The sequence below is a fragment of the Mesoplodon mirus genome (genome assembly GCF_964341445.2).
Source record: "Mesoplodon mirus genome assembly, chromosome: X".
NCBI classification, from domain to species: domain Eukaryota; kingdom Metazoa; phylum Chordata; class Mammalia; order Artiodactyla; family Ziphiidae; genus Mesoplodon; species Mesoplodon mirus.
Window position 1 is genome coordinate 138,960,206 of NC_138981.1, and position 26,262 is coordinate 138,986,467.

Below are 26,262 nucleotides of genomic sequence, written 5' to 3' on the forward strand. Positions count from 1 at the left end.
GGCTGAGTGCAGAGGGCAGGGGCTGGGGAGAGGTGCGGGAATCCGGCCTGGGAAAGCCAGGGAGTGAACCGACGCAGAGATCCCCAGGGTAGGCTGGCTGTCCCTGTGGGTCCACTTGCAGTTTTTGGTCATTGGTTTAAAGCACGCTTTACTGCTTTAGAGGGCTGGGCAGCCCAGGGAGCATTACTCCCCTGGGGCCCGAAGCTGCGGGAACAAGGGGCCCAACCGTGGTGAAAGCCTAGAGCTCAGCTCCCCTGGAGGCCAGTGGCAGCGAGGAGCAGGCAGCAGGGCCCCGCGGAGAGGCGGGCCTGGCGGGGCAGGTGGACTGCAGTGTGGAACACGGTAGGGGGGACAGGGTGTTTGGTAAAATGACAACAGCTCCTCTTTGTTTCCAGGTTTTTATTTGCCTTTTATAATTCTGATATTTATGTACATATATATATATACTTTTGCTTTTTGTAAAGGGCTCATCAACAGACCAAGCAAAGGCATATGGGGAGATGGTGGCTGCTGGGCGGGAGCACAGCAGAGCTGGGAGAACCAATCTTTCCTTTTTTTTTTTTTTTTTCCTGTTTTTATTTTTCCTGGGATGGGATCATCAAAGCTAATTGCTATAAAACCTAGAAACCACCTAGAGACTCAGACATCTGCCTACACACTAGTGGCATATGGGGAAAGGGCAAGGGTACAGACTTTCAAAGTCACGGTGTATTTACATTCCCAAGGTGGGGCTGGGGGAGGCTGAGGAAGGGAACTGTTCAGACTGGGGGCGGGGGGCTGCTAAGGGGTCCTGGGGTGCGGTGGAGGCTGGGAGAGGCCAGGGCCGGGGGGGAGGAGGTGTGCCTGCCCCGCACCTGGGCAGCGACGGAGGCCACTTGGATGTCGTCTGGTGGGTACCAAAGGCAGCGTGTGTATGGAACTCCTGAAAGCCGGCCGCAGGGTGGGGTGGGCCGGGCGCGACACCGGCAGTTGGGACTCTGGGCTCTCCAGATGGCCTCCTCTGCACCCATGGCCAGCCTGCCCAGCTCCCATCCCAGTTGGAGCAGAGATGGCAAAGAAAAGGGAGCAGATGGTGGGGACACTGAGTTCTGTCCCCTGTCCCAGCCAGGCTGGCCAAGGAATGGCTGCGGGTGCAGGTGCCAGCCGTGGTCCTGAGGAGACCCCACCAGGCAGCATCCCTGCTTCCTCTGCCCTGACCACAGCCTCTCTCTGCCCAAAGGCTGGCGAGGCAGCACCTGAAGGCTCCTGATGTGTGGGTGATTGGCTCCCGAGCTGGAGCAAAGCAGTATGTGCCCAAGAAGGGGTGCAGCTGGGTTTTGGCAATCAAGAGGGGACCAGGTAGTCAGAAGGGGATTAGAGGCAGTGAGTTCCTCTTCTCTGCCCCCGACTTAAGCCTCCCTCGGGCTCGGGGTCAGAGGGCCGGGCCACAACCTGGTGAAGAGAGGGAGGGGCCTCAGTCCCAAGGTCAGGGACCCAGCACAGGCCTCGGACTGGGGGGTCTTGGCCTCTGACTCCGCTGCGGCCTGGCCCTGGGCTGGCTGGACCCTGCTACTCCAGGGTCCCCGCAGGGTTGATGGGGGAGGCGGCCCCTGAGCTGTCGTTGCCTCCTGCCGCCTCCTTCTCCTTCTTGCCACTGTACTGGCCGATGAAGGAGCCGTCCTCGTTGAACTGCACGTCCACGCTGCCCCCGTAGTCGGCCAAGCTGTCATCACTGCCCAGGGGCTTGATGTCTCCGTTGAGGGATGGCTGGCTGCTGCCAAAGGCCTTCTCCTCGTTGTCACTGCAGGGGGAGGGCGGAAGGGAGTGGGAGGCTGCCCAGCCGTGCCCAGCAGGAGCTGGCAGGTGCTGGCCTGTGGAAGGAGGCCTGGCTGGGAGCGGGGCAGAGCCCCAGGGGCCTGGGTTCCGCCCGTCTTCCGTCTTCCGTCTTCCGTGTGCTCTGAATGTATTGGGGCAGAGGCACTCAGCCTGGACACACTGCCGGGAGGGCAGGTGGCATGCATAGCACGAGTGGGGCGAGGCTTGGGCATGCCCTGGATCCTGGGGGAGGTGGGGGGCTCGCGGGGCCTGGCTCCCATCTGCAGACGAGATGGGCAGGGGTACCTGTACAGCTGTGGCCCCGGCAGAGCCCAGAGAGTGGCAGCTGGGATGGGGACAGGCAGGCCCAGGAGCTGAGTGTCAGCGTTGGCCTCTCCCTGAAATAGGGAGCTGCCGGGCCGGAGAGCCGGGGGAGTGCAGAGGCCTGGCAAGCAGGGGCCAGTGGCACTCCCGGGCACACGGCGGCCATGGGAGGCCCCCGGCCCTGCAGTCTAACAGCATCTCCCCACCAGCCCTGCCTTACCTCTCCAGGGACCTGCCGGCACCCCGCAGCACGAAGGAAAGAGAGAGAGACGGGGTCAGGCCTGAAAGTGAGCAGCTGGGCGGCCCAGCAGTGCCTGCCCCAGCCCGGCTCACCTGTACTCGCCGAAGGTTTCGTCCTTCATGGGCCGGGCCTCCGAGTCCACCTGGGTGTCCTCCTTGTCCTTCACTGCAGACACAGAGAGGGCCCAGCTTCTTCTCCCGCCCCAGCCTCTCACTGGACAATGGGCCTCGCCCCAGGCGGGGACGCAGGTGAGGCTGTCCCTTTGGGCCCTGAACGCTGACAGCACCCTGTTTCAGCGGCTCTCAGGAACCGAGAAGCCTTCAAGGGTGGACTGCTCACCCCACGTGGGCCTGGCCACCACGCGCTCCGGTGTGCGCAGAAACTCCCCTCAGGCCTCCTGCACGCCCCCAACACGTCCACCCCATCCTGCCAGGGGCTCCCGGGACCAAGGAGAACTCGTAGGAGGGACGAACGGGGGCCCTTGGCGCGACCATCCTCCCTGAGCCCTGGGGTCAGGAGTTACCTGAGTACTTGCCACCCTTGCTGCGTTTGATAAAGCAAAGGATGAGGAAGATGAGAAGCAGGACGATGATGGCGCTGACGAAGCCGATGAACCAGCCCTCCGTGGCAAAGCCGGCGGGAGGGAGTCTCACTCGGCCTGGCAGGGACAGTGGGAAGGAGAACGGGCCCAGGCCCGGGGTAAGATGCTGGGTCCCGGGCGCTGCACACCCACCACCTGAGCCCGCCCCTCCAGTTCCCAGCCTTGTGCGCGGGCTTCCCTCAGAGCCTCTAGCTCCATCGGTCCACTCCCAACCCCTCCAACCCTGGGGACCGGGCAAGGGCAGGTGAGGGCCAGGCCCGTGGACGCCAGAGGGCCCAGGAGGAGCGATAAGCTGGGGCGAAGCGTGCTTGTAGCTGATGCTTGTGGGGGACCCTCTGGGGGGCAGGGAGGAGGACCTTCTGCAAAAATGGTTGCCCTGGCAACAGTTCAAACGGAGGATACAAAAAGGGATCGTTCCAGGGATCCAGACTTCTCCATCCTGGGCCGAGGGGCCCCCACGTACTGGGGGAAAGAGCCGAGCCGTGGCCTGGGGCCTGAGGAGGCTGTAGCCCGGCCGGGGCCGGAGGGGAGCTGACCAGGCAGCGCCCAGGCTCCCTTTACCAGTGCCGTTGGTCTTCACGGCCATCTGGTGCAGGAGCACCCTCTCCTTGAGCAAGTGGATCTCGTAGTCGGTGTCAGGCTGCAGGTCCCACTGTGTGTAGGAGCTCTGGTTGTAGCTGACGTACTGCGGCGGGAGATGAGCACCCAGCTTCTCATCTGTAGGGGTCAGAGGGCAGCAGGGGTGACCAGGAGGGCCCGGCAGCACCCTGGCTCCACACCCCGCCCCAAGCCCCTCTGGGCCCTGAGCCCCTTCCCCCCACCACAGGGTCCCCTTTTGCGCTCACCCCCCAGGGCTTTGAACCAGATCTGGAACCCGAAGTTGCACTGGCCCTCCTTGGGGACCCAGGAGACCACGCTGTAATTCTCGCCAGCCATGGCCGAGATGTTGCCAAAATCCGGGGTCCCTGGGGATTGAGAGGAGGGTGTGGGACCTCGAGGCAGCCCCCGGGCCGCCCTCGTGGGCCCGGCTGCGTAGCCCGCCGCCTCAGCCCCCTCCAGCTCACCAGATAAGGCCATGGTGCCTCCTTCCCGCACGATTGCCTCTCCAGGGCCCTCCTTCGTTGTGGCCTGGAGCTGGAAGCGGTACCGCAGGTGGGGGCTGAGGTTGGTCAGGTTGTGCATCCGCAGCTCAGGGTCCGGGAGGTCGAAGGACAACTGCTCTTTGCCCCCATCATCCACTGCGAGGACAGGCGAGGAGTCGGCTTTGGCCACCAGCACTGCCCACCCCCCGGCTCCCCTCCACCTCCCAGCCGGGCTGGGCCGGAGCTCTGGGCCCACGACACACGTACGAGGTTGGTAGGAGAGCACGTAGCCCGTGAGCACGCCATTGTGGCTGAGCGGGGGCTGCCAGTGCAGCAGCAGGCTGGTGTCCGACTGGCACTCCAGGTGTAACGCCTCGGGGTGTCCAGGTACTGTGGGGCACAGAGACCAGCGGCAGGTCCTCGCCCTGGCAACCCGGGTGTGGGGGAGGGCGGGGCAGGGGTGCAGGGCGCAAAGCTCACCTCCCTCGGGGGTGCTGAAGGTCATCTCGCTGGCAGGCCCCAGTCCCCGGCCGTTAAAGGCCTGCACCTCCAGATGGTAGGAGCTGTAGGGCCGCAGGCCTCCCAGGATGGTGCTGGTGCTGTTGGCAGGCACCACCACGTGGCCTTTGTGGACATGCCTCTTGCTGTGCTTCCTCTGACTGCCCTCCCACCAGTATGTCACCTGCAGGTGGACAGGAGACCCCGAAAGGGCAGAAGGCCTCTGGCAGTGACCCTGGGGCACGTGGAGCCTTCCTTCCAACCTGAGGACTTCCGGCAGAGCAGCTGGCAGAAGCCCGCCCCCAATCTTGTCACTCCCGGTAGCCTCACCCCTCACCCCGGGGATCTCCCCAGCCCCTACGCCTTGGACTCTTACATTGTATCCCCGGAGGTGGCCCTTGACCTGGGCTGGGTCCACAGGCCACCACCTGACCAGCACAGTGCTCGAATTGAGGATCTTGATGCCTTCCAGCTCAGGGCTTGCCTGGGGGTCTGGAAACGGCCAATGACATGGATGAGGGCCTGTGGCATCCTGCGGCCAGCCCAGAACCCTGCCCTCCCACAGCGGGAAGGCGGATCTGGATGCGATATGAGGCGCGGGCAGTTTGATGAGTAGGGCGTTCGCATGGTCTCAGGGTCTCTCCCTGCAGACTGTTTATTAGTCGCGAGAGAAAACGGGAACTACACTGAGCAGTAACTAGAAAACATCTTGACGTCTGGCAACGCTCTACGTTCAAGGAAAGGAAAGAAGCAGGATAACTAGACCCCATGCAGGATCCTGAATGGGACCCTGGACTGGGGTGAAGACAGCACCGGTCCATACCACGGGGGTATTGGCTGTCACTCAGGTAGATGCAAAGTCATAGATGCCAACTTATTGACGGTAAATTTCTTTCTGGATTTTCGTAACGGCACTTTGGTTATGTAAGGAAACATCCTTACTCTTAGGAAATGCACTACTGTATATGAAAAGGTAGGAGCTGGGCACCTGGGTGGATCCCTGAGGGGTGGGAGGGGAGTGGGCCAAGCGGGCGCACGCAGGCGGGGCCAGCCCAATACTCACAGTCCTCCCCAGAGTAGCCGATGGTGATCTGGGGCTCCGGGCCCTTGCCCTGGCTGTTGACGGCCTGGACCTTGATCTCATAGGGCACAAAGGTGGAAGTGTTGGACACCACCAGGAAGGGGTCGCTCACAATCTGTTCCTGCCAGGCCCCCTGTGTCTTCTGAGGGCGCCACTGCACGCGATACTGAACCTGGGGGGCATTCCAGTCCATCCACCGGAGCGGCTGGAGCAGGAGAACAGAAAAGGAGCTGGTTGGCCAAGAGCCCCTTCCCCGGCCTCTGACCCGCTCCCCAGCCCAGCCTCAGGGCCCTGGTCCTTAGGACGGCCAGGGGGAGCTGCAATATCTGGGTCCCGGTCTTATGTCTGAGGGTGAGCTCAGCCCAGGGGCCCCCGCACCTTCCACGTGACGACCATGTTGTTGGTCTCGTTTCCTTCCCCCTTCACATCCACGGGGTTCTTCTCCGGGGCTGCAAAGTAATGTGTTAACACATCAGCGCTGTGGGGCTCCTGCTGAGGCCGTGAAGGCCAGGGACCAAGGAAGCAATGAGCCTGGGCCGTTCTGGCCCTGGAAGCAGAGGGGCTTGGGCACAGTCATTGCTCTAGACTCTCCTTGAAGAGCCCAGGGGGCCCGGCGCCTGAGGCCCCTCCCAGGTGCTCACCTGCTTCTGGCGTGAGCACAGTCTCCGAGGCTGGGCTGGGCTCCCCAGGGCCGTATTTGTTGATGGCAGTAACTCTAAAGGTATAGTGGACATAAGGCGACAGCTTGAGGGTGGTGGAGGTCTGGTTCCCGGGCACCTTGCCCAGACTGTGCCACTTCTCAGGCGCCATCTCCTTGTCCTCGAATTCAATGTCATACTCTGCCAAGAAATGGAGTAATCGGCGTGTGGCCAGTGGGGGAGCAGTGATGGGGCGGCAAAGTCTGGCCCTCCCTGAGGAAGGGAGAGGGGGCCCCAGGCAAGTGGTGTTCTCGGGCTCCTGCGAGCAACCTGGAGCCCCCGAACACAAGTGCGTGCTTCAGTGAGCTGGGCGGCCACGAAGCCGCAGCTCTGGGAGGAGGGTGGGCCCGCCAGGAGGGAGGGCTAATGGGGCGCCACGCTGGGGGCCTCTTACTCTCAATGGGGGCGTTGTGGTCGTCAGCGGGGCTCCAAGACAGGCGCACCTGGCTCTGCTTCAGCAGGTGGCGATCAGACAGCTCCAGCTGAGGCACGGGGCCCGGGCTCCCTGAGGGCCAGAGAGGGTGGATCTCGGGCCCACTCACAAGCCGGCCGCCCCACCCCCCTGTCCGAAAGCGCCCTGCAATGTAAGCCTGGGCTCCCGTGCCCCCGCACCTCTGGGCCGCGAGCCTCATCCCATGCGGGACTCACCCACCACCAGGAGCCCTGCCCTGCTCTCCACGGCGTCCAGCTTGGTGCTGGCCACACAGCTGTAGTTGCCCTGGTCGCTGTAGTCCAGGCTGTGGATGACCAGGCGCCCGTCCTCTATGAAGTACCTAGAGGGGGTGGGGGGCACACGTGTCCTTCTGCTCCCGGCGGACCAGCTACTTCCTGCCACCTGCACTCTGCTCGCCCCGCTTCCCTCTCCTGCCAGCACCTTCCCCCTCAAAGCGGGGCACCCCCCCCCGCCAATGGATGATGTCCTGCCTTTCCCATTCTTCCCCCTTCCACCAAGCCCAGGTTGGGGCTGGGCCCGCACTTGTCACTGTCCCCAAGCTCCTGGAGGTCGCGGCCATCCCCACGCCAGGTGATGCTGTGCTGCAAGGAGGGGTCAAAGGAGGCCTGGCACGTGAACGTCACTCGCGAGCCTTTCTTCTCGATCGCGCTGCGGGGACCCTGCGTGATCTGAGTGGCATCTGAGGGCAATGACGGGAGGGGAGGGTCACTCCGGGGTCCCCCAGAGACCCTGACCCCCCTCCTGGAGGGGCTGTGCTGATCACATCAGCGATGTGCAGCGGTGTCATCGCACCTTTGACCTGCAGGTTAGCCACAATGGTCACGTTGTTTTGGTCGTTGGCAGCCTGGCAGAAGTAGTGGCCGGTGTCATTGGCCTGGAGGTCTCGGATGCCCAGGGTCCCATTGGTGTAGGGGAAGAAGCGCTCGTCCTGAAGCACCGTCTTTCCTTCCCTGTCCAGCCTGGTGTGAGCAGGGCAGGCCTGGCTCAGACACCAGTGGGCTGGGCCCCCCGGCCCTCCCTGGTTCCCTGGGCCAGAAGATGGTGCCCCCAGCTGGGGTTGGGGCACTTACCACTGGACGCTGGGCACAGGGGCTCCAAAGGCCTTACACAGAAGGTAGGCGGTGCTGCCCTGGACCGCCATGTACGTCTCGTTGTCTGGGGTCAGGATCTTGGCCGGCAGCTCTGAGGCAGGAGACACGGCAGGACTCAGGGTTGGTGAGCCCATGCGCGATCAGGAGGCACGTGCGGGGATGGGCAGGGCAGCTTCTCCCAGGAGGGCTTGCAGCCTCTGGAAGCTGCCAGTGACTCTTCCAGGCATTCTCAGGCCCCCAAGAGCCCTGCCCATCTTGCTTGCCCGCACCCGGCTCTGGCCCCTGCCAGGCTGAGCCTCTCTCAGCCTTAGGACACGCCATCCCCTCTGCCTCAGATGTGCCTCCCGTCCCAGCCACCCATGTCGTACCAATTATTTGAGGCCCCCCTGACAGTCTACCTCTTCCCAAAAGCCCCCCCAGGCCTAGCCCCCTAGCCTTCCCCAAGACTCTTGGGAGAGGAGCCGCTAGGCTGGCCTCGGGCACACCCTGGCCAGGATGAGCCTCTGCTCAGTGACCTGTGGTGCGCCAGACCACTCTCTGAGGCTGCTTCTTCACCTGGAAATACGGACAAGAGCCTGCCTCTCCTCCATGATCCCCACCCCGCTGTTGGGAGGATGGACGGGAGAAGAGGGGAAGGCTCCAGAGAGGAGAAAGGCAGCCACGGTAGACAGACCAGTTGCTGGCTGAGTCAGTCTGGTGGCCTTGCCTGGTGGGCTGCAGGGACGGACTAGGGGATACGAGGCAAAGAGACGGTGGCGGCTGGCTCCATCTGGCTGGCACTCACCGACAACATAAATGTAGGCATTGGCCAGCAGGAGCCCGTGCCGGTTACGGGCCTCACACTGGGTCACCATCGTGTCACTGGGCTGCACGTTGCTCAGGATCAGGGCTCCATGGTGGATCCGGTACTTCTGGTCCTTGGCCAGTTCTGTGTGTGCAGAGGTGGCCCGCGGGCCCAGCGCCAGAGCAGTGAGCCACGCCAAAGCCACTCCTCGTCCCCACCGTCCCCAGGGCTCCGCTCCCCGCGCTCACTCCCTGTCCCTGCCCGAGGCCCTGCTCACCCTCCACAGGGATCCCATTGATTCTCCAGGTGACCTCTGGTTGGGGCCTGCCCTGCACTTGGCAGTCCAGGCGGGCAGTCTCTCCCGGCCCGTACAGATGGCTCTGGGGCTTGTGCAGCCAGTACGGGGCAGCTGCAAGGAAGCAGGGAGCTGCCTTGAGCCCGCAGCCTGCAGCCAGCTCTTGGGGCCCTGGCCCTGGCCCAGGCCCTGCCCACCCCTGTGACAGTGAGTGCTGCATTCTGGGGAGCCTGAATGGGATGAGCCGGCAGAGGCACCATACCCTCCACGGTGACGTAGTAGGCATGCTGGTCACTGCCCAGGGAGTTCTCAGCCAGGCAGCGATACTCGCCGTCGTCCTCCTCAGCCACGTTCAGCAGCTGCAGGGTCTTGTTGTGGTTCTGGTAGGTGACCCGGTCAGCTGGCATGGGGCCGCTCGGGCGCAGCCATTTGATGGTGGGCGTGGGGCTGCCCGGGGCCACGGTGCATGGGCAGCCAAGGGAGAGAGCACAGGGGAGAGAGGACCAGGCCACTGAGCCCTGCCCCGAGGCAAAGGCTCTGCCCCGCCCCACCCCTCCCCTCACAAGGGGTCCAGACTCACAAGCCCTCCGCGATGCACTCCAGGACCAGCGGCTGCCCCTGCAGGGCCACCAGGTGGCTGCTGGAGTCGGTGGGGAAGAGCAGGCGCGGCTTCCTGTCCATCATGCTGTTGGCTGTGAGGACACAGAGTGGGCGGCACGGCTGACTCTTCCCTCCACCCACGAAGTTCCCAGGCTGGGTGATCCGGACACCCCAGCAAGCCCCCAGGGCTGCAGTTTCCTGCTCTGTGAAAGAGAGGGCCCCATCTCTGCCCTCACCACCCGGGGAGGCGTTTGGGCCAAGCTGTCTTCGAGGAATGCCGGGCTGGCCTGACCGATGGGATGGGCCATGCCTGGAGGCGAGAGAGCGGTAGGGCGGTATATCAGAGCCTTTGGGACTCACTGGCCTTGACCCGGAGGTCAATGGGCTCCTTCTGAATGATGGTCCGGGTGCCAGGGAAGTGGGCGTGGCAGATGTAGTCCGAGTGGTTGTCCGAGGTAAGCACATTGGCGAAGTAGAGGTTGCCGTTCTGGCCCATGGTCACCCGTTCATCTTGCTTGATGTGTAAGATCTCTGCGGGGTGGGGGACGCAAGGAGGCAGAGGTCAGGACCCCCAGCCAGGAATCACACCCACTGACACCCTCCCGCCCCCAGGCAGCAGCCCCTTGTGGGCACCCACTGCTGTTCATCCAGTAGATGCGGAGCGGCTCTGCACTGGGGGGTGGGTGGCAAGGCAGAATCACCGACTCCCCTTCCTCCGCCTCGACAGGTCTCACTGTCTCTTTTGGCCACTTGGGGGTACCTAGAAGGGACAGAGAGGCTGGTACTGTGGGTCTCAAGTCTCCTCCCGGCCAAGGCAGAGCAGGGGAAAGGAGGAGGGATAGCCAAGGGGGTGGGTCAGAGGGCCAGGCCATGAGGAAGTTCACGTAAAGCAGGCAGAAACTCTGGGTCCTTTTGGGGCTCAAGGCAGAGACCAGCACTCCATGCAGAGGAGAGGACGGGCAGGAGGCCAGATGGCTGTGAAGGGTTAACTCCACAATTCTCAGCTCCCACCAGGAGGACAGGACGAGGGCGGGTGGGGGAAGGCTGAGGTGCAGCGGTGGGGGGAGGGGAGCTGCGGAGGGATGCTGGAGTCACAGACCCTTCCATCATCCTGACACAGAAACCATGGCAACGGTTCCCAAGGTAACTGGAGGGGCAGAGAGGGGAGAGGAGTGCAAGCTCAGGAGGCAGAAAGCTCAGGGAGGATGGAATGCAGAGGGAAAACCCCAGGGAAAGGGCGACACAGATAAAGACAGAGCCGGGAGAGCAGGAAGGAGGGAGCTGGAGAGGCCAGGTGAGAGGTGGAAAGCAGAGGGGAGAGGAGACAGAGCGATGGGGTAGGCGGGAGGAGGTGACCCGAGAGTGGTAGAGAGGAGATGGTCATTCGGGGATAGGGACGGGGCAGAAGCCAAAGCCCAGGTAGTGGCTCAGACAGGCTCAGTCCTCTGCCCACTCAGTCAGTCAACAAGCCCAAGCCCACGCGCATCCCCCAGGCGGCAGGCCCCCGAGGCCAAGATGGGGTAGAGCACAGAAGAAGAAGAGAGGGAAGGGGAGATGGAGCCGACCAGGAAGAGCAGAGAAAGAACAAGGCAAGGAAGGAGGATGTGGCTACGGGCACACTTAACAGCCAGCTGAGGCTGGACTCTCACACGAGCTCCCCAGGCCTGTTTGGGGACCTTCTCATGTGCCCCAGGCCCTCCCCGGTCCCTGCAGCGCCTCGCACCCTCGGCCATGAGCTGGATCTCGTGGGACATGGCGGTGCCCAGCTTGTTGCTGGCAAAGCAGCGGTAGGTGCCCTGAAAACTCTGGGCGAAGTTGCTGTTGTTGCCCGCGATGGTGAAGGAGCCAGAGTGGGGGGCCTGGTTCACGGTCACACCCAGCTCCTCCCTGGGTTTGAAGAGGACGCCGTCCCGAGTCCAGCGGAACCTGCGGGCAGAAAAAGGCTCGGAGGCCTGAGGCCGGGAACCCAGGACCGGGGCTGGCACAGGCCAAGGCAAGGCTGCAAGCCGCCAGGGGCCCCGGGGATGGGCGAGGACCAAGGGTGATGAGGGAGATCTGGGGTGTCTGCACCCAGCAGTTGGGAGGCCCTGGGAGACACGAGGGCTGGAGATAAAGTCAGCGGTCAACCCCAGGGCTTAGAGGGTGAAGGTCACTCACTGCACTTCGGGTTTGCCGCTGGCCTCGCACTTGAGGCTGATATCATCTGTGGGGAAGACGACCACGCGCCGTGGAGACTGTTCCGTGATGACGGGGGGCTCCATCACTGGGGACAAGATGGGGACAGTGGTGGTGAGGATGGCCTCTGGCGGGCAGCGCGGCCTTAACCCCTGTTCCGTGGTGAGGGAAGCAGGGTCTGGAGCCTTATAGGCCCCACGGCAATGGGGTTGCGGGGAGAGGAGGAAGAAGCCCGGCCAAAAGCTGCTGGGGCAGATGCGGAAGGAGACAGAATAGAGAGAAGACGGCGCTAAAGGTTACAAAGAAAGAAACTAGAGGGGAGACATGAAGCCAAAGAGAAGGACAAAGAGTGTGAAAGAAAGAAAAGAGAGACAAGGAAAGCCAAAGACACAGAAACCAAAAAGGGCAAACCCCTCACAGGGAGAGAGGGGACCAGAGGGAAGGGCGGAGCACCAGAAAGAGACGGGAAGGTGAGGCAGGAAACCCAGCGGAGACAGAACAAAGATGTCCCCCAGGCACCCCAGGAGAGAGGAGGGAGGCTGATGCGGCCTCCAGGCCTCCGGCACAGGACCCAAGAACCAGAAAAGACTGCAACCTGCGCAGGGCGCACGGCACACAGGGAGAGCTGAGCATGTGCGGGAGGGGCAGGGACGTGCTGACACCCCCCCTTTTCCTCTCTCCTTGGCCTTCTGGGAAACACTCCCACCCTCCCCGTAACTTACCGTGATGTCCTTCATCTGAGAAATCCAGGCAGCAAGGGAGAGAGGGAGAGAAGAGCTGACATGCCGCCCCAGCAGGGGGCCCTGGCACGGGTAGAAGTAAGTGCGGGAAGACACCCCTGGGGGAGGGGAGGCCGGGAGAGGAGGTGCTACGTGGGGACACGTGCTGGCCTAGAGCTGTGGCAAGTCAAGACCCGGAAAGAGGGGACACAGCTCGCATCACCAGTTCTGGGGTGGGTCAATGCCCAGGGGGAGCCAGGCCTCGGTTCCAGCAGGCAGGCAGCAAGAAATCCGTGACTTTAGCAAAGAGTGTGCTTTGAACAGACCCTTGCGTCTTCCTGGCAGGGCCTGCAGAACTGACCCCCAGCCCACGCAGGATGCCTCAGAAGGCTGGGAGGCAGACAGTCCTCAGCCAGGGCACCCTCCCCTGCTCAGCCCGCTTCCCTCCTAATCCAATTAGCACAGCTCGGTGTTTTCAATTACCCAGGACCAGCCTTCAGAGCCCAGCTGCCCCCTCCCCTCCAAACCCTCCCAAAGGCCCTGCTGAATCTGAGTTTCCATTGCCTGCAGGGCCGGTGCCAGCCCTCATTTTCTCCCCTTCCTTCCTCTCAGCCTGCCACCAAGCTCCCTGGAGCTGAGGCCAGAGCTACTGCCCCCAGTGCCGCTGGACTCAGCCCAGCACTGGCCAGGGTGGCTGTGAGGAGGGGAGAGAGGGGAGGGAAGGGTGGAGAGCAGTGGGCTGCCTCTGAAAGCTTTGTCTCTGCTCAAGACCTCAGTGTAAGGGCCCCCAGGAGAGAAGGGGGGCTCCCTGGGGACACTGCGGAGAGGGCCCTGCGCTGGGAAGGGGCCAGTGAAGGCAGCCCAAGAGCCAGAGACAGAGAGAGGGACGACAGGATGGGGAAGGCAGGAAAGGAGACAAAGGGGGCCTGGAGTGGCCGGGGAGGGAGAGAGCTGGAGGATAGTTTCCAACAGGGAGGCCAGGCCGCCCGCCATATTGTATTGGGGTCAATAACAAGTGCCAGCCGGTGCCCAGGGCAGCCTCAGACTCGCCGTGGTCTTTGATCTACTTCTCTTTCCTCTACCCTGCCTTTCTCCAAACTCTCCCTGCCCCTCCACACACAGGTGTAGCAGTGCAGGCTGATGCTCAGGGCAAGGCCTGACAGCAGTTGAGAGGAGGGGAGGAGGACAAGCACGTGTGTGGGAATGTGGAAAAGTGGGAGTCTGGGCACGTGTGCGGATGCTCCAGGCTGAGCTGCAGTGACTTTGTGAGCATCCGCTCATGTGTCTGTACGTGGGTGTGTCTTGCCAGAGTACATCTGAAGGCTGTGTGTGCCTGCTTACATTCAGTGTACAATTTTGTGTTGCACACCCACTTCTGTGTTTGTGTGGATGACTGTGTTCCTTTGTATCTAAACTTCTCACTGTGTGCCTCTGAGTCTCTGTGCCTGGGTGGATACAGGTGGCTCGTCTGCGTCTACCCACATGCTTGTCCGTGTGCATCCGCAGCTGGGGGACTGGCATAGGCGTGACTGCATGCACCTATGTGTGTGTATCTAATGAGACATCCCCAACCTTTCTTCCCATCAACCCCTCTCCACCTCCTCCAAACCCTCACTGTCCCCCCAGTGCTAGGTACTTTCCAAACCCACCTCCCTCAGCCCCTGTCCCATTCCTGGCATGGACAGTCCCCACCTTCAGCCCAGGGCTCCTCTCTCAGTGATGCTGGCCTCCAATAGGTCCAGGCTCAGAGACAAAGGTGGAAAGGTGAGGGGGGGAGGGAGTGGAGCTACCGAGGATACTGCCCCTCACCCAAGCCCAACAGCCACTTACAACGGTGTGTTTTCAGGAGAAAACATCATCACAGTAACACACATTCCACACACACACAGGTACTCACATACTCACACGACCCACTACAATCCAATGTTAACAAATACCTACAGACCTTCACAAATGTGACCAGTAAGTAACGGTTATACTGACTCACAAACTTACCCATATAGGAAATCAAACTCACACTCGGGAATACCCACACTTAGCCCATTACACCACACACATCCACAAATACATCCAGACAAATGTAACGTCTGGCCAGCTCACAAGCATACACCAATACTCATGTTCGTTCAGTCACAACCCTCCAGCCACACTCCCCAACACCCACGCACCTACCCGTGACCCCCCCAAAGGTAATACTCCATCAGCCCCACCCCCAGCCCCACCAAGTAACTACACATCAAATCGCGAGGATCCAGAAGGCTAAGGGGTCTGTTCTTGTCTCAGTTCACAGAAAGGGCTACCAAAGGCCCAAGATAGGATTACCCAAGCCAGAAGCCGGAGCGAGGCTAGATCGAGCTAGCTGAGGACTGGGGATGGCCCCATTCACCTGCGCGCCCCATCCTTGGAGGAGGGGTGGGGCGGGCCGAAGGAGAGCGCGGAGGCCGGGAGGAGGAGGGTCCAGGGCCTGGCCCGCTGTCCGTGGTGCTGAAATCGCACCGGCCCTCCCTCACCTCTGGTCCCTGTCCGTGGTACTGAGATACCCCGAGTCTTCCACCCTGTCCTTTCCGGAGGTACTCACGTCCTGGGTACCTCTTGCCCACTCCATGCCCAGGAAAGGAGGGGTGAGGGGCCGGAACCGGGAGAAGGTGAAGAGGTAGAAGATAAAGAGAAGCCCAGCGCGGCGGTGAAGGGAGGCGCCGAGGCTCCCTCCGGTTACTCACATTCCTCGGGGATCTGGATGAGCAGGCAGGGGCTGCACAGGAGGAGAGGCCACAAGTACCGCAGCGCCACGGCCATCTTCCCGGCGGCGCCGGCGGCTCGGCGCGGCAAAAGCCGGCCGGGCTCGGCTCAAGCTCCGGCCAGAGGGAAGGGGGCTGGTGGGCGGCTTGGGGAGGGAGCCGGGGGTGGGGACACTGCGAGAGGGGAGGAGGGAAGGGAAAGGTAAGGGAGGAGAGAGAACGGACGGATGTTAGTGACTAACATCTGGGCGAGCCTGGGCTCCTGGCCCCGCCCCCAGCCCCGCCCCCGGCTGTCCGGCTCCTCCAGCCCTCCCTCCCCCCCACCTTGGAGAAGGCAACCTGCAAGAGACAGCAGAGGCTGGGGCTCGTTTGCCTTTCATCCCCTTCCTACTCTCTGTCTGTGCCTCCTCCGCCAGCTGTCTCTCCAGCACCAACTTGTTGCCCCGATCAGCTCCCCTGGGCATGCCACAGGCTGCTCTGTGCATGTCATCCCCGTGTGTGACTCAACATCCCAGCAAGCAGATGCCTACGGGCATGAGTGGGGATGTGGGTTTGCATGTAGCCAAATATGCACATCAGATCAGTATCTTCTTTGTGGCTGTGTGTGTCCATTTTCATCTTCTCACGGAGGGGGATGCACTCATGAGTGGGTGTGCGCACGCAGAAGTATGTGTGTGTCTTGTGTGTCTGTATCTATGGGGGATGAATCCTCATGTCTGCTATCTCTGTTTGCACACACAAGCATGCCTGCGCACATATGTAGAGAAAAACTCGTCACCGTCTCATTGCTGTGGGTTTCAGAGCCAACTGATCCCTGGGTGCTGTTCAGGCCTAAAAAGCTGGTGAGGGGCAATGGGGACTTGGGAAGTGGGAACAGGGAAAGAAGGAAAGGGGCCCAAGAAGGCTGCATTTCACAGAACAGGTTGAGGAAAAGGAAGTCTGCCCTCAAAAAGTGGCAGGAGGGAGGCAAGGAGGAAAGCACCTCCCTGCTGTCCCTCAGGCTCCTGGGGGGACAATAGAAGCGACTGTGGCCTCTCCTCTTCCAGATGCTCCAGGCCAGGGTCAGAGCAGGGGTCAGGAAAAGCTCTGGGACAGTGTTTCTGACATCTCGAGTGTCTGGCAAGCCCACCTTCTGGGTCTTTTTCTGAGTCTTCAGGGCTCAACTGATAGATGTGTCCACCGCAAGCCCAAGTGATGCCAGCTATATGCACATCCCACCTGCATGCAAGAAGCCCCAGCGACTGAGGGCCCGGGGGAGGGGGCTTCTCTGCCAATGACTAGAAGAGAAGACACTCCCAAGAAGACAGATCGTTTTGACTCCAAACAGGAAGAGGTGTGAGAAAGAGACAGTGGTAAAAGTGCAAGAAGGGCAAGAGCAGGTTGCTGGGTGACTGAGAGGTTGGAGGCTGGGGCCTGGGTCTGGATGCGTTCACCAAGTCCATGCCGGGCATCCTCGCTGTGCCCAGCCAGGACCTTATCAAAGCGTGGACCAAGCCTCAGCCAGAATGCTGAAGGGGTGGGTGGGGAGGCCTGGAATGCCATGCTAAGACATCCAGAGTGTCAGGAGGCAACCAGAAGCCACATATTGGTTTTGTGTAAGGTGACCCGAGAAGAGTGAATCCAGCAGACTGCCTGGGGACTGGGCAGGGAAAATGGACGGTAGCGAATAGCAATTAGATTAGAGCTCTCAGACTCCCAGACCCAAAGCTGGAGGGGGAGGGGGAGAAGCACCAGGGTGGGTCAACATGGATGGGTTGAAGGCCAAGAGAATGACTCGGAGGGTAAGAAGTGGCAAAGGCATGGCCAATTCCCAACTTGCAGGAGCCAAGCTGGGGCCCAGAAAGGAGGAGCAACAGCGGACCTGTTCTGCCCCCACCTTCCTCCACAAAGCCAATGCAAGCAGGGTGGGCCCCATGCAGCCTTGGCCTCAGCTTCAAGGCCTGTAGAAAGCAGTAGGAGACTCAGATCAGAGGGCAGGTGATCAAAAGGCAGCCTTGGGAGCTCTGAGCGCTCTGGTCTTAGGAGGGGGAGGGGAGAGAAACGAGAGAGAATCTCAAAGGCAGACCTTCCCCCATGAGAGACTAGAGCACTCCCTTTGCTGGAATGATGATGGCCGTTTGTCCCCAGACTAGGTTCCCAGAATTGGGTTTGGCATGTGTACTCCAGTGTATATGCAGGGGATATATGATACCGTCAAACCCCCTGGTCCCCACTCTCTGCCCCATCCCAACACCCCACAGTCTCACATCCAACCTCTTTTAGTCTCTGGTATTTGCCACCCAGCTCACCACCTTCCCAGGCACTCAGAGACGGGCAGGAGCCAGAAGGCTGAGAGGCCCCCGACAGCTGGGAGGGGCTCTGTCTCCTCCTGTCCCACTGCTGCCGGCTCTCTGATCTCTCCCCATTCCTCAGGCAATTACAGAGCAAGCAGCTCAGGTTGTCAGCTCGGCAGGCCCCCACCCCCCATCAGCACCTCCAGGGGCAAAGGAGGCGGGGGAGTGTTCCACAAGCTGGTGTACAGATGGAGCGAAGGCCATGTCTGCAAAGTGGGGGCAGGCTGGGGAAGACTGAAGGGTGACAGACAGGGTGAGAAAGAGGCAGGAGGGAGCAGGAGAGACAGAGAAGTAGGGCTGGGGGAGGGAGGGCAGGGAAGGGGAGACAAAGACGGATGCTGGACCGCCACAGTAACCAAGGTGGAGAAATCCAGAAACAGAGACCCAGGCAGTGGGGAAAGGAAGAGAAGAGGGGAAAGGAGCACAAAGGATGAGAGACAGCTCCAGAAAGCACTGATGAGAAATGGCCGAAAGAGCAAGAAGCCTGGGCGGGGTGGGGGGTGGGGGTGGGTGCGCGCGTGCGTGCACACCTACGCGCAAACCCAGTGGGGCCTCCTCGGCAATCCTTGTCCCTGGGGGGTGTGCCAGGCAAGAGACAGGAAAGGAGGAGAGATGGACCTGACTCAGAGGAGGTGGGCTTCTTGGGCTTGGAGGTGAGGTTGGACTGACAGGTAGGGTGGAGAGACAAACAGAAGGCAGAGAAGCTGCGAGCCAGGACCACAGACAAACAAAGCCCACAACGACAGACACAGAGCAGCACGTCCCTGGCCACTTGTGGCACTAGGGCAAGGAGACGGTTATAGACGAGATGAGCAAGCCACTGCTGGCCAGCCCTCAGGGAGCAGGTGGGGAATCCCCACAGGGGAGGAGGGCGAAGCAGCCAGAGGACCCCAGTGACTCCCTCCAAGATTGCTGTTGGCACGGAGAGAGCAGCCGCCTGGCTGAGGGGGTGCCGATGCGTCCACGGGCCGGCACAACCGTGAGTGCCCACGTGCTGGGGGAGGCAACGACCAAGGCAGGCTGAGTACCCATCCTCTCTGGAGGCCTCATGCACACTCACGGGGGCAGGGAAGGAGAAAGGGCGTGGTGGGCTCTGAGGTGGCAGAGCCAGCAGGGAGGGGCTCAGTGGGACCCTAGGAGAGCGCCAGCCCTGGCCACACCCTGGGTCCCACGGCCAGTCCTCTCCTCCGGCCTCCGTCCTTTGACCGGGGGGGTGGGGGACACTTGGGAGGTCGTGGAGCCAGGCTGAGACCTGGGATGGCTGCTTTTTTCTCTGTGCACACACACACCCTGGGGACCTCCAAGGGTGCCCTGTGCGTGCTCGCTGCACACAGGCCCGCCAGCTCCCAGGTCCTGCCTGGAGTCCTCTCTGCCCCTCCCATCTGAGGGAAATGCACCTGCCCAAGGAGAAGTCACAGGCAGGTAGCCCAGCCCGTCTGTTCCGAGTGGGGGCAGCGCTGGGGGCTCAGCCCTGGTATGTGAGATGGTCAGAGTGTGAGTGCCAGGTCCACGTACTTGTAGGCTTGTGGGGGCACCTATGCCTGGGCTGTCCCCTCAGCAGGGCTGCTGGGGGCCTTCCAGCCTGTCGGTGTGTATATGAGGGTGTGGGTGTCACCTACACCCCAGGCACTGTGTTCCTTTAAGGCTCCTCCTCACCCTCCCCCCCAGGCTGTGGCTGGCGGGTTTCCATGGAGATGGAGCCAGCTCCCTCCACTGGCAGAGATGGGGGAAAGCCTGCCGCAGCCTAATGGGTTATTTAGATAATACATAAAAGAGGCTGCTGGGTGGGAGCCCCCAAATGTACCCGGGGGCCCCAGAAGTCTTCGAGGACGGCTGCTTAGTCCTTGGTGCTCTCTGGCTCGCCCCTCCCTAAGGGAGAGCGCGCCCTCAGCCCCGTTAAGGCTGCGGTCTCCAAGGCAACGACAGCTCACCTGTAATGGACCATTCTCCTTACAGGATAAGGAAGGGGCGGGCCAGAGGTTAACCCTTTGTGGGAGAGGGGAGAACAGACAGTCTCCATTGAGAAAGGAAGGGGGTATCTCACCATCGGCAGCCAGACAGACATTCCGCCCCACTTCCCTATTTTATTAACTGAATTCGCGGATAGCACTTACCACACACCAGGGACTCTTCTAAACACCCCTACACGCGTTACTCGTTGAATCCTTAAAATTACCCTGGGGAAGGAGCACTATCATTATCCCCATTTTATAATTGAGGCAACTGAGGCTCAGAAGCGGAGCACCATGTCCAAGGTCACGGAGGTGGCACTGATGATCAGCAGGTATGGGGTTCTAGGTGGGGTGGAGGCGCCCAAAGCCGCCAAAGACGACTCGGGCGGTTGGCTCTCCTCCCAGTGTCTCAGGCATCGCAACATGTATGCCTGCTTGCGTTCGCAGAGGGCCAGGGCCTGGACAAGGATGGGCTCCAGGCCGGCCTGCCCCCTGGGGAAGGGCCTTATTTGCTAGGCAGATGGCAGGCAAATGCAGGGAACTGGGAGGGAAATCTTGGGAGGAGGCCACACGGAAGTAGGATGTGACCCACATCACGCCTCAGCGCAGGGCAGGAACCCCCCTATCCCTCAACCCCCCAAGGACTCCGCGCAAGAGAAGGCAAACAGCTCCAGGACAGCCTGGGTTTCTTGCTCCCCTCCCTGGCTATGCAGAATCTTGGGCTGCTCTGACTGCTTTCTCAAAACCAAAGGCTCCAGGGCCCCCTCACAAAGAGCACTTGGCTACCTGGGAGGCCCCTCTCTCCAGACAGACCTTAGGCACAGCATGGACTCCCTTCCCATGCAGAAGGGAAAACTGGGGTCCAGTGAAGCAGGCGCCAAAACTCCGGCCTCTCAGGCCCCTAGAATGCAAGCACTATAGCCAAGTTGCCCATGCACGGTTGGGGAAATTGACGCCCACGGCCTAAAAACTCTGCCCTTTCACCCCCTCTAAGCCCTCCTTCCAGCTCTGGAAAGTGGGCTTAGAACAAGATCAGAAGCCCCCAACCTGAGAAGTGAACCTGGCACCAGCGGGGGCTTCAGGGGCCGGGCAAGAGAGGGAGACATATGTCGGCTCCTATGGGCCAGCAGGGCTTGCCCCAGGACCCAGAGGAGGGAAGGAAGGCAGTGCGGGGAAGGGAAGGTGCCAGGCAAACAGAGAGGTGGGAGGGGCCCAGCCCGAGGCCCACCCGGAGCTGCTCAGCCCTGCCGGCCCTGGGACACCTGGCCCAAGTGAGGAGGGCAGGGGGCGCCTGGAAAAAGCTCAGACACTGTCAGGCCCCTCCAGCTGCCTTGGGGCTCCCCATTCCAAAGGGTAAAGAGCAGAGGGGGCACAGGAAGCCTGGGAAGGGACAATGGAGCCTCTGTTGTTCCCTGGGCTTCAGCATTCCTAAGGCATGAACGCAGGCGGTCAGGGGAAGGGCCAGAGGGCACCCCCCTCAGCGGGAAGCCCCACGTCTTACAGGGAGACACTGCGGCCTCCGCAGCCACCACCAGCAGCCCCGCCCCTTCCCAGCACAGGATCAGTGCAGGCACAGGAGGATCTGTGTGCGCACTCTCACCAGCACACACACACACACACACACACGATTGCACACATGCAACCAGATGGCTAATGCCCACACATGCGAATAGGAACACGGGACGCCATGCACACACTCCCACACCCAAAGCTGCCCCGCGCAAACCTCCCGATCTGCCTGGCTCTAACACTTCAGAGGGAAGTGTGGCTCCCGGGGACTCATCACCTCCCTTCAAGCTCCACCATCAGACTGGTAGGAAGACGGCCCGGCTCAGAAGGGCCCCTCAGTGTCTGGGCCCCTGACCCGAGTGCGCAAAGCCCAGGACACTGGCGCCTTCCTGCTCCACCCAATCCGAGGCCGTCCCTGCTGGGTTCAGGGCCAGAGACTGGGTTGAGCTGCCGGGTGGCAGGACAGCGGCCAGGTCCTCCCCCCACAGCTTCGTGACCTGGGGAGAACACGGAGGGGGGCGTAGGCAATAGCCCGAGGCTTTGGATGGGGGCACTGGACAAAGAAAAGCTTCTGGAAAGACTAGCAGTCCATCCAGACCCTCCCCGGCTCCTCCCCCTCTCAGACCACAGCCTCTAGGAAGCCACAAAGATCCTGTTGATATCTGGGGAGAAGGTGGGCTGGCCTTGCTAACCGCCAACTGCCTCCCCCAGGGTCCTCTGCTGGTGGCCACCAGGTGCCCCCTGTACACCTTCCAGGTCAGACGAGGCCCCCACGGGAGGTCTGGGCCCAACCCAAAGGCCTAGAGTCCAGGGGACGTGTTCTGGGTGGCGGTCACCCCCGTGCTGAGGTGCAGAGCGCGGGCCGAGCTTGGGCTTTAGGAATCAGGGTAGGGAGAGGTGCAGAGAGAGAAGATGGACAAAAGGGGAAGTGGGGAGGTGGCGACAAGGGCATCCAGGGAGGGGTGGGGCAGGCAGAAGCAGGGGAAGGAGAGGAGGGCAGTGCTGTGCGAAACTCCAACAGAGCAGGGAGGAGAAAGGTGACAGTGTGGGAGTGGAGGTGTAAAGAGGAAGGCGAGGGCAGGGAAAGCAGGACCAGGGCATCCAGGACGGGCCAGGTCAGCGAGCAGGAGGGAGAAAGACTGGGGGGGGGGTAAAGCCCCCCCCACGGACCTCAACCCAGCCTTCCCAGTTATGGGAGGAGGGGCAGGGCGAAGACAGCAGCCCCGTGGTCTGCATCACAAGGTGGGACAGAGCCCCTGGGATGGCGCTCTGGGTCGCCACTCACGCCCAGAGCGGGGCCTGGTGGAGCAGGGCAGTTGGCTGGGATGCCCATCTTGGCCAACCTTTGCCCAGGGCCCCCCTTTGCTCCATTCTCCCCAGACAGGCCCCTCCTAGGCCCAGGGCACCCCCGGAAAGCAGCCCCCCTCCTCACTCCAGACCTGTTTCAACCTTTTGCCCCAAGAAGGGGTTGGGGGAAAGCTCCCCTCATACCTTCACCCTGACTCTCCTGAAGGCAGGCCCGGCAAGGCAAGGCCACTTGCCCCGCTGGCAGAAAGGGTGCCCCAGGAGACGTTCTGTCCAGCTGCAGCCATTTAGACTGGCACCAGGGACCTTTTGCCTTGAAAGGGACCTTGGAGATTAACGAGTCCACGCCCCATGTGATAACCAAGAGGGCTGAGACTCAAAGAGGGGAAAGGACTGAGGGTCCCATGTCGCTGGCCTGGGCAATGGCGGGTGTGGCACACGGGCTGCTCCCCCACCCTCCCCAGCTGGCCTCGCCCGAGTGCCCGAGTGCGCACCACGGAAGGCATCCGCCTCAGCAGGGGAAGAGGCTGATGGGGGCACATCCTCAATCCCGGCCTCCCCTTTCCCTGAGAATAGTCACAAAAGAAAACAGAAAACCAATCCACACCCCATGAAGACAAAGACGGTGTTGGTCCAGTTTGTTACTGGCTTTTCCATGGGTAGCCCCGAGCCTGGTCCAGGCAGGCACCTGGCAGTGCAGCTGCCCAGCGAATGACTGCCCGCCCCGTGGGCCACTGAGCTCCTGGGCTGGGAGGAGCTCCTTCCTGCGCGCTAAGCGCCGGCTCCGAGCTTTGCAGGGGGCTGGGCGCTGGGCGTTGGGGGAGGAGCCTCTTGGGAGTGGGTTGTAGCAAAGCAGGGAGACTGAGGCTGGGGTGTGCTGAGCGGGATTCTCCCTCGGTAAACCGATCACCCAGGATCCTTAATTTCTTTTGTTCTTTTTTGTACATTTCAAGCATACCACAATAAGATGTATCACTTTTGGGATCGCACACACACAGATATAAATAAGTAGGAAGAGACAGAGACTAGGATGCAGCAAAGAAAATGTCCAGGAGCCGGGGACGGGTTGGGGGGGGGTCCCCAGCCTCAGCACTGACAAGAACTTGCCATGTGGCCACAGATTAGCTAAGCCCCCCCGCGAAAGCTAGGGGGCCCATGGGTGCACGTTGCATGGGCGCTGTGCCAGGTGAGAGGCCAGGCCAGGCTGAGTCCCATCGCCGGCAGCAAGGAGTTGGTCAGAGGAGAGAGGCCCCAGGCCACCTCCTGTCCCAGCCACCTCACAGGGGTCAAGAAAGATGGGGCTCTGGAGCAGTTCTTGGGAAGAAAGGGTGACTGGCTTATTCACCCTCGGGGTCACGTGAGTCAGCAGAGATGGCACCGGGCTGCCCAGAAGCCCCTGCCTCTGGGTGGAGTTAACTGGAAGCAGGGCACCTACTTAGAGGGGGGTGTCAGGCCCCCCACTTCTTGGGTGGGGGCAGATGGCCCTGGGCCTGCCTTCCTGAGACAGGCAGCGAAGGGCCGGGCTCCAGATACCCTGTAGGGGCAGCAGGTTGTACTAGGGGCTCTTTGCAACCCCTGACGACCAAGAGTCCCCCAAAATTTGCCCTAGGAAGGGGGGAAGAGGAATTGCAGACCCCTCTCATAACCAGACAGCGATAGGGAGACTTGGCAATGGGCGAAAGACCTGCAGTGGGCAAGGCAGGGCCCCAGGAGCTGAGGCCCTCCCTGCGTCCCCCTACCTACTGGGCCCACCTTCTACACTCATGTGCGCAGCCGCACCCTGCTGGGTGCCCAGGCCAGCCTCACTCAGTGCGCCCTTTCTTGGCCACAAGAGCCTGCAGAATCTGCGGCTCCAGAGGCACCCCACGCTTCCAGGGCAGGAGACTCTGGTCCTGGTGCAGGCTGGGAGCGTAAGCCCGGGGAGTCCAGGCTGGGGTTTAGAAAGGAGGAGGAGAACAAAGCCCCCCTTCCCACCTTAGGGCTGAGGGCCAGGCAGCGCCCAGCCCAGTTCTTTCCCCTGCCCCCCACTGCAGGGGCAGCCTAGTCTAACCTCCCCCCAACCGTGCTGGCAGCTGGATTTTCGGCCAAACAGGACTCTGGACTGGGGAAGGGGGGCAGCCACGCCCAGGGCCACACCCCACGGCGGCCGATGGGGGGGATGGGGGTCACGGCCCCACCGCGCTCCCCTTCTCACCCACTCACACACCCGGAGGGACGTGCCACCTTCAGCACCCGCCAGCCAGCACAGACCCTGCCTGACTTCCCCCGGAGCATCCCTCCCCGGGTCGGCATTTCGGGCGCCGCCCAGGTACTCTTCACCTGTCGGGCTCCGGCCCCCGGCCTCCATTCCCTGCCCCGCTGCGCTCCGCGGGGCCCGGAGCCGGGTGCCCGGCCTGGGTGGGGCTCTGGCCGCTCCGTCGGTGGTCGCGGGCTGGTCCGGGTGGGGCTCCCCGCTCTCGCCCCCGGGGCAGGGCTGGGACGGGAGGCTCGGGGAGCTGCATGCGCGGCCCGGGCGCGAGGGCAGGCCTGCCCGCCTTACCTGCGCTGCGGCCGCCGCTCGGGTTACCCGCCCAGCCTCCGCACTCGCCGGCCTCGGACCCGCCGCCCGAGCGCGTCTGCGATGCTGATGCTGCGGCGGCCGCGGCGCCGGGGCGGGGGCGGGGCGGGGCGGGGCGGGCGTGCGCGCAGGGGAGGGGGAGGGGAGCGCTGGGGAGGCGGGGTAGGGGGAGTGAGATCACCTCCCCGGCCGCCCGCCCCGCCCCGCCGCGCCCCTCGTCCCGGCGGAGTTGGGCTGCCGAGGCCGGCACTGGGAACTGCGGCGACCCCCTCCGGGAGGGAGCTCAGTGGGACCCCCGCCGCCGGGTCCCGCCTGACCCGCGCCCGCAGCTCTGTCGTCCCTGGCCCGGCAGTGCCCCGCAGCAGGGCACCCACGCAGCAGTGGAGGCTCCGGGCAGGAATCTCGAGGCAGGGGTGCCCCCGGGGCGCGGTGCTGGGCGGTGGGGAGAGGAGTCAGGTGGGGAAACAGATCCCCTCAGCCTCCACCCGGCCCTCGAGGGCGCTGGCGAGCGCCCGGAACCCACACGCGACGCGGTCTCGGCCGCGCCCTGGTCGTGGGGTGCTTGGCCGCCCCCCCCAGGGCAGGATTCCCGAGGCCCTGGGCTCTTCCCGGAAGCACCCCCCTCCCATCCTAGGCGCTTGGTCCGGGAGGGGCGCACGGGCGTCGATCTCAGCCCTCCAGGGAGGCGCAGAGGGGCGCGTGCTCCTGCGCAGCCCAGAGCCGGGGGTGGGGGGTGGCGGGGAGGTTGCTGAGAGAGCGCCCCCCGAGCTGCCATAGAGCATCCCCAGATCTTCCTCCGACTCCCTGTCGGTTTCCCCGGCGTCCTATTTCTTTGTCGTGGGGATTGGCCCTATCCCGACCTCTCCCGGCAGCCCCACTCCTCTCACTGGGAAGCGTGGGGACGCATCTCCTCCCCAGCGCCCCCCCACCCCAGGCTCGCGGTCGTGACCTCCGAGGCCAGGCCGAGGGCACAGCTATTCCGGAGTGAGCCGAGCCCAGCCGCAGGGCAAGGAAGGCCTAGGGCCCAGATGGCAGATTGCGGCCCTGTTGGCCACGGTATTTTTATGGGCATGCCTGTTGCCCAGTGAAGCATGCCCGGGCCCTCAGCTCAGCCTCCCCAGACCCTCCAAGCCATGCAGGGGGCCCACGTGGGAAGGGGCCTGGAGTCCCCCTCCCATCCGACCATCTCCTCGCCAGCTTCAGTTTCTCCTGGAAGGGGAGGGCTGGAGTGGCCCCACTTGCCCTCAGGGAAGGTCCGGACTCCAGGATTCTAGGTGCCTTTAGAAGGGGCGTGGACAAGACCAGAGTCTTGAGTGAAAGTGCGGGCTGGAGTTGCGGGGGACCAGGGAGCTGGGGGCAGGGTGTTCCCCAGAGTTGCCAGTGGCCCACCCTTTGGTTCCAGCAGACCCAGGGTGGGAATGCTGGCTGGGC

General features: G+C 62.5%; 1 protein-coding gene across 2 annotated transcripts; it reads right to left on the reverse strand.

The window, feature by feature from the left end:
• Window positions 1-396: 396 nt before the first annotated feature.
• L1CAM (L1 cell adhesion molecule) lies at window positions 397-24,902 on the reverse strand. Of its 2 annotated transcripts, XM_082609668.1 has the most exons (27): window positions 24,814-24,902; window positions 15,158-15,349; window positions 11,701-11,806; window positions 11,267-11,469; window positions 10,181-10,303; window positions 9,904-10,074; window positions 9,524-9,635; window positions 9,206-9,390; window positions 8,926-9,057; window positions 8,649-8,792; window positions 7,844-7,955; window positions 7,566-7,732; window positions 7,296-7,452; window positions 6,968-7,092; window positions 6,714-6,824; window positions 6,263-6,460; window positions 6,000-6,070; window positions 5,604-5,826; window positions 4,917-5,032; window positions 4,523-4,724; window positions 4,310-4,432; window positions 4,025-4,198; window positions 3,806-3,925; window positions 3,522-3,677; window positions 2,883-3,017; window positions 2,452-2,524; window positions 397-1,780 (listed from the first exon to the last, which is right to left on the reverse strand). In XM_082609668.1, the coding sequence occupies exons 2-27, from the start codon at window positions 15,231-15,233 to the stop codon at window positions 1,549-1,551; spliced, it is 3,747 nt and encodes a 1,248-aa protein (XP_082465794.1). In that variant the 5' UTR covers window positions 15,234-15,349; window positions 24,814-24,902; the 3' UTR covers window positions 397-1,548. The 2 variants fall into 2 exon arrangements, with proteins under 2 accessions (XP_082465794.1, XP_082465795.1); XM_082609669.1 differs by lacking the exon at window positions 15,158-15,349.
• Between the last annotated feature and the right edge of the window lie 1,360 nt (window positions 24,903-26,262).

Bases quoted from the DNA above. Each gene is read 5' to 3' on its own strand.
- L1CAM (XM_082609668.1), bottom strand. From the start codon at position 15,233: ATGGCCGTGGCGCTGCGGTACTTGTGGCCTCTCCTCCTGTGCAGCCCC. The intron at 3,926-4,024 runs GTGAGCTGGAGG...CTCAATCCCCAG, and splicing joins AGGCACCATGGCCTTATCTG to GGACCCCGGATTTTGGCAAC. The intron at 3,678-3,805 runs GTGAGCGCAAAA...TGACCCCTACAG, and splicing joins CTGGTTCAAAGCCCTGGGGG to ATGAGAAGCTGGGTGCTCAT.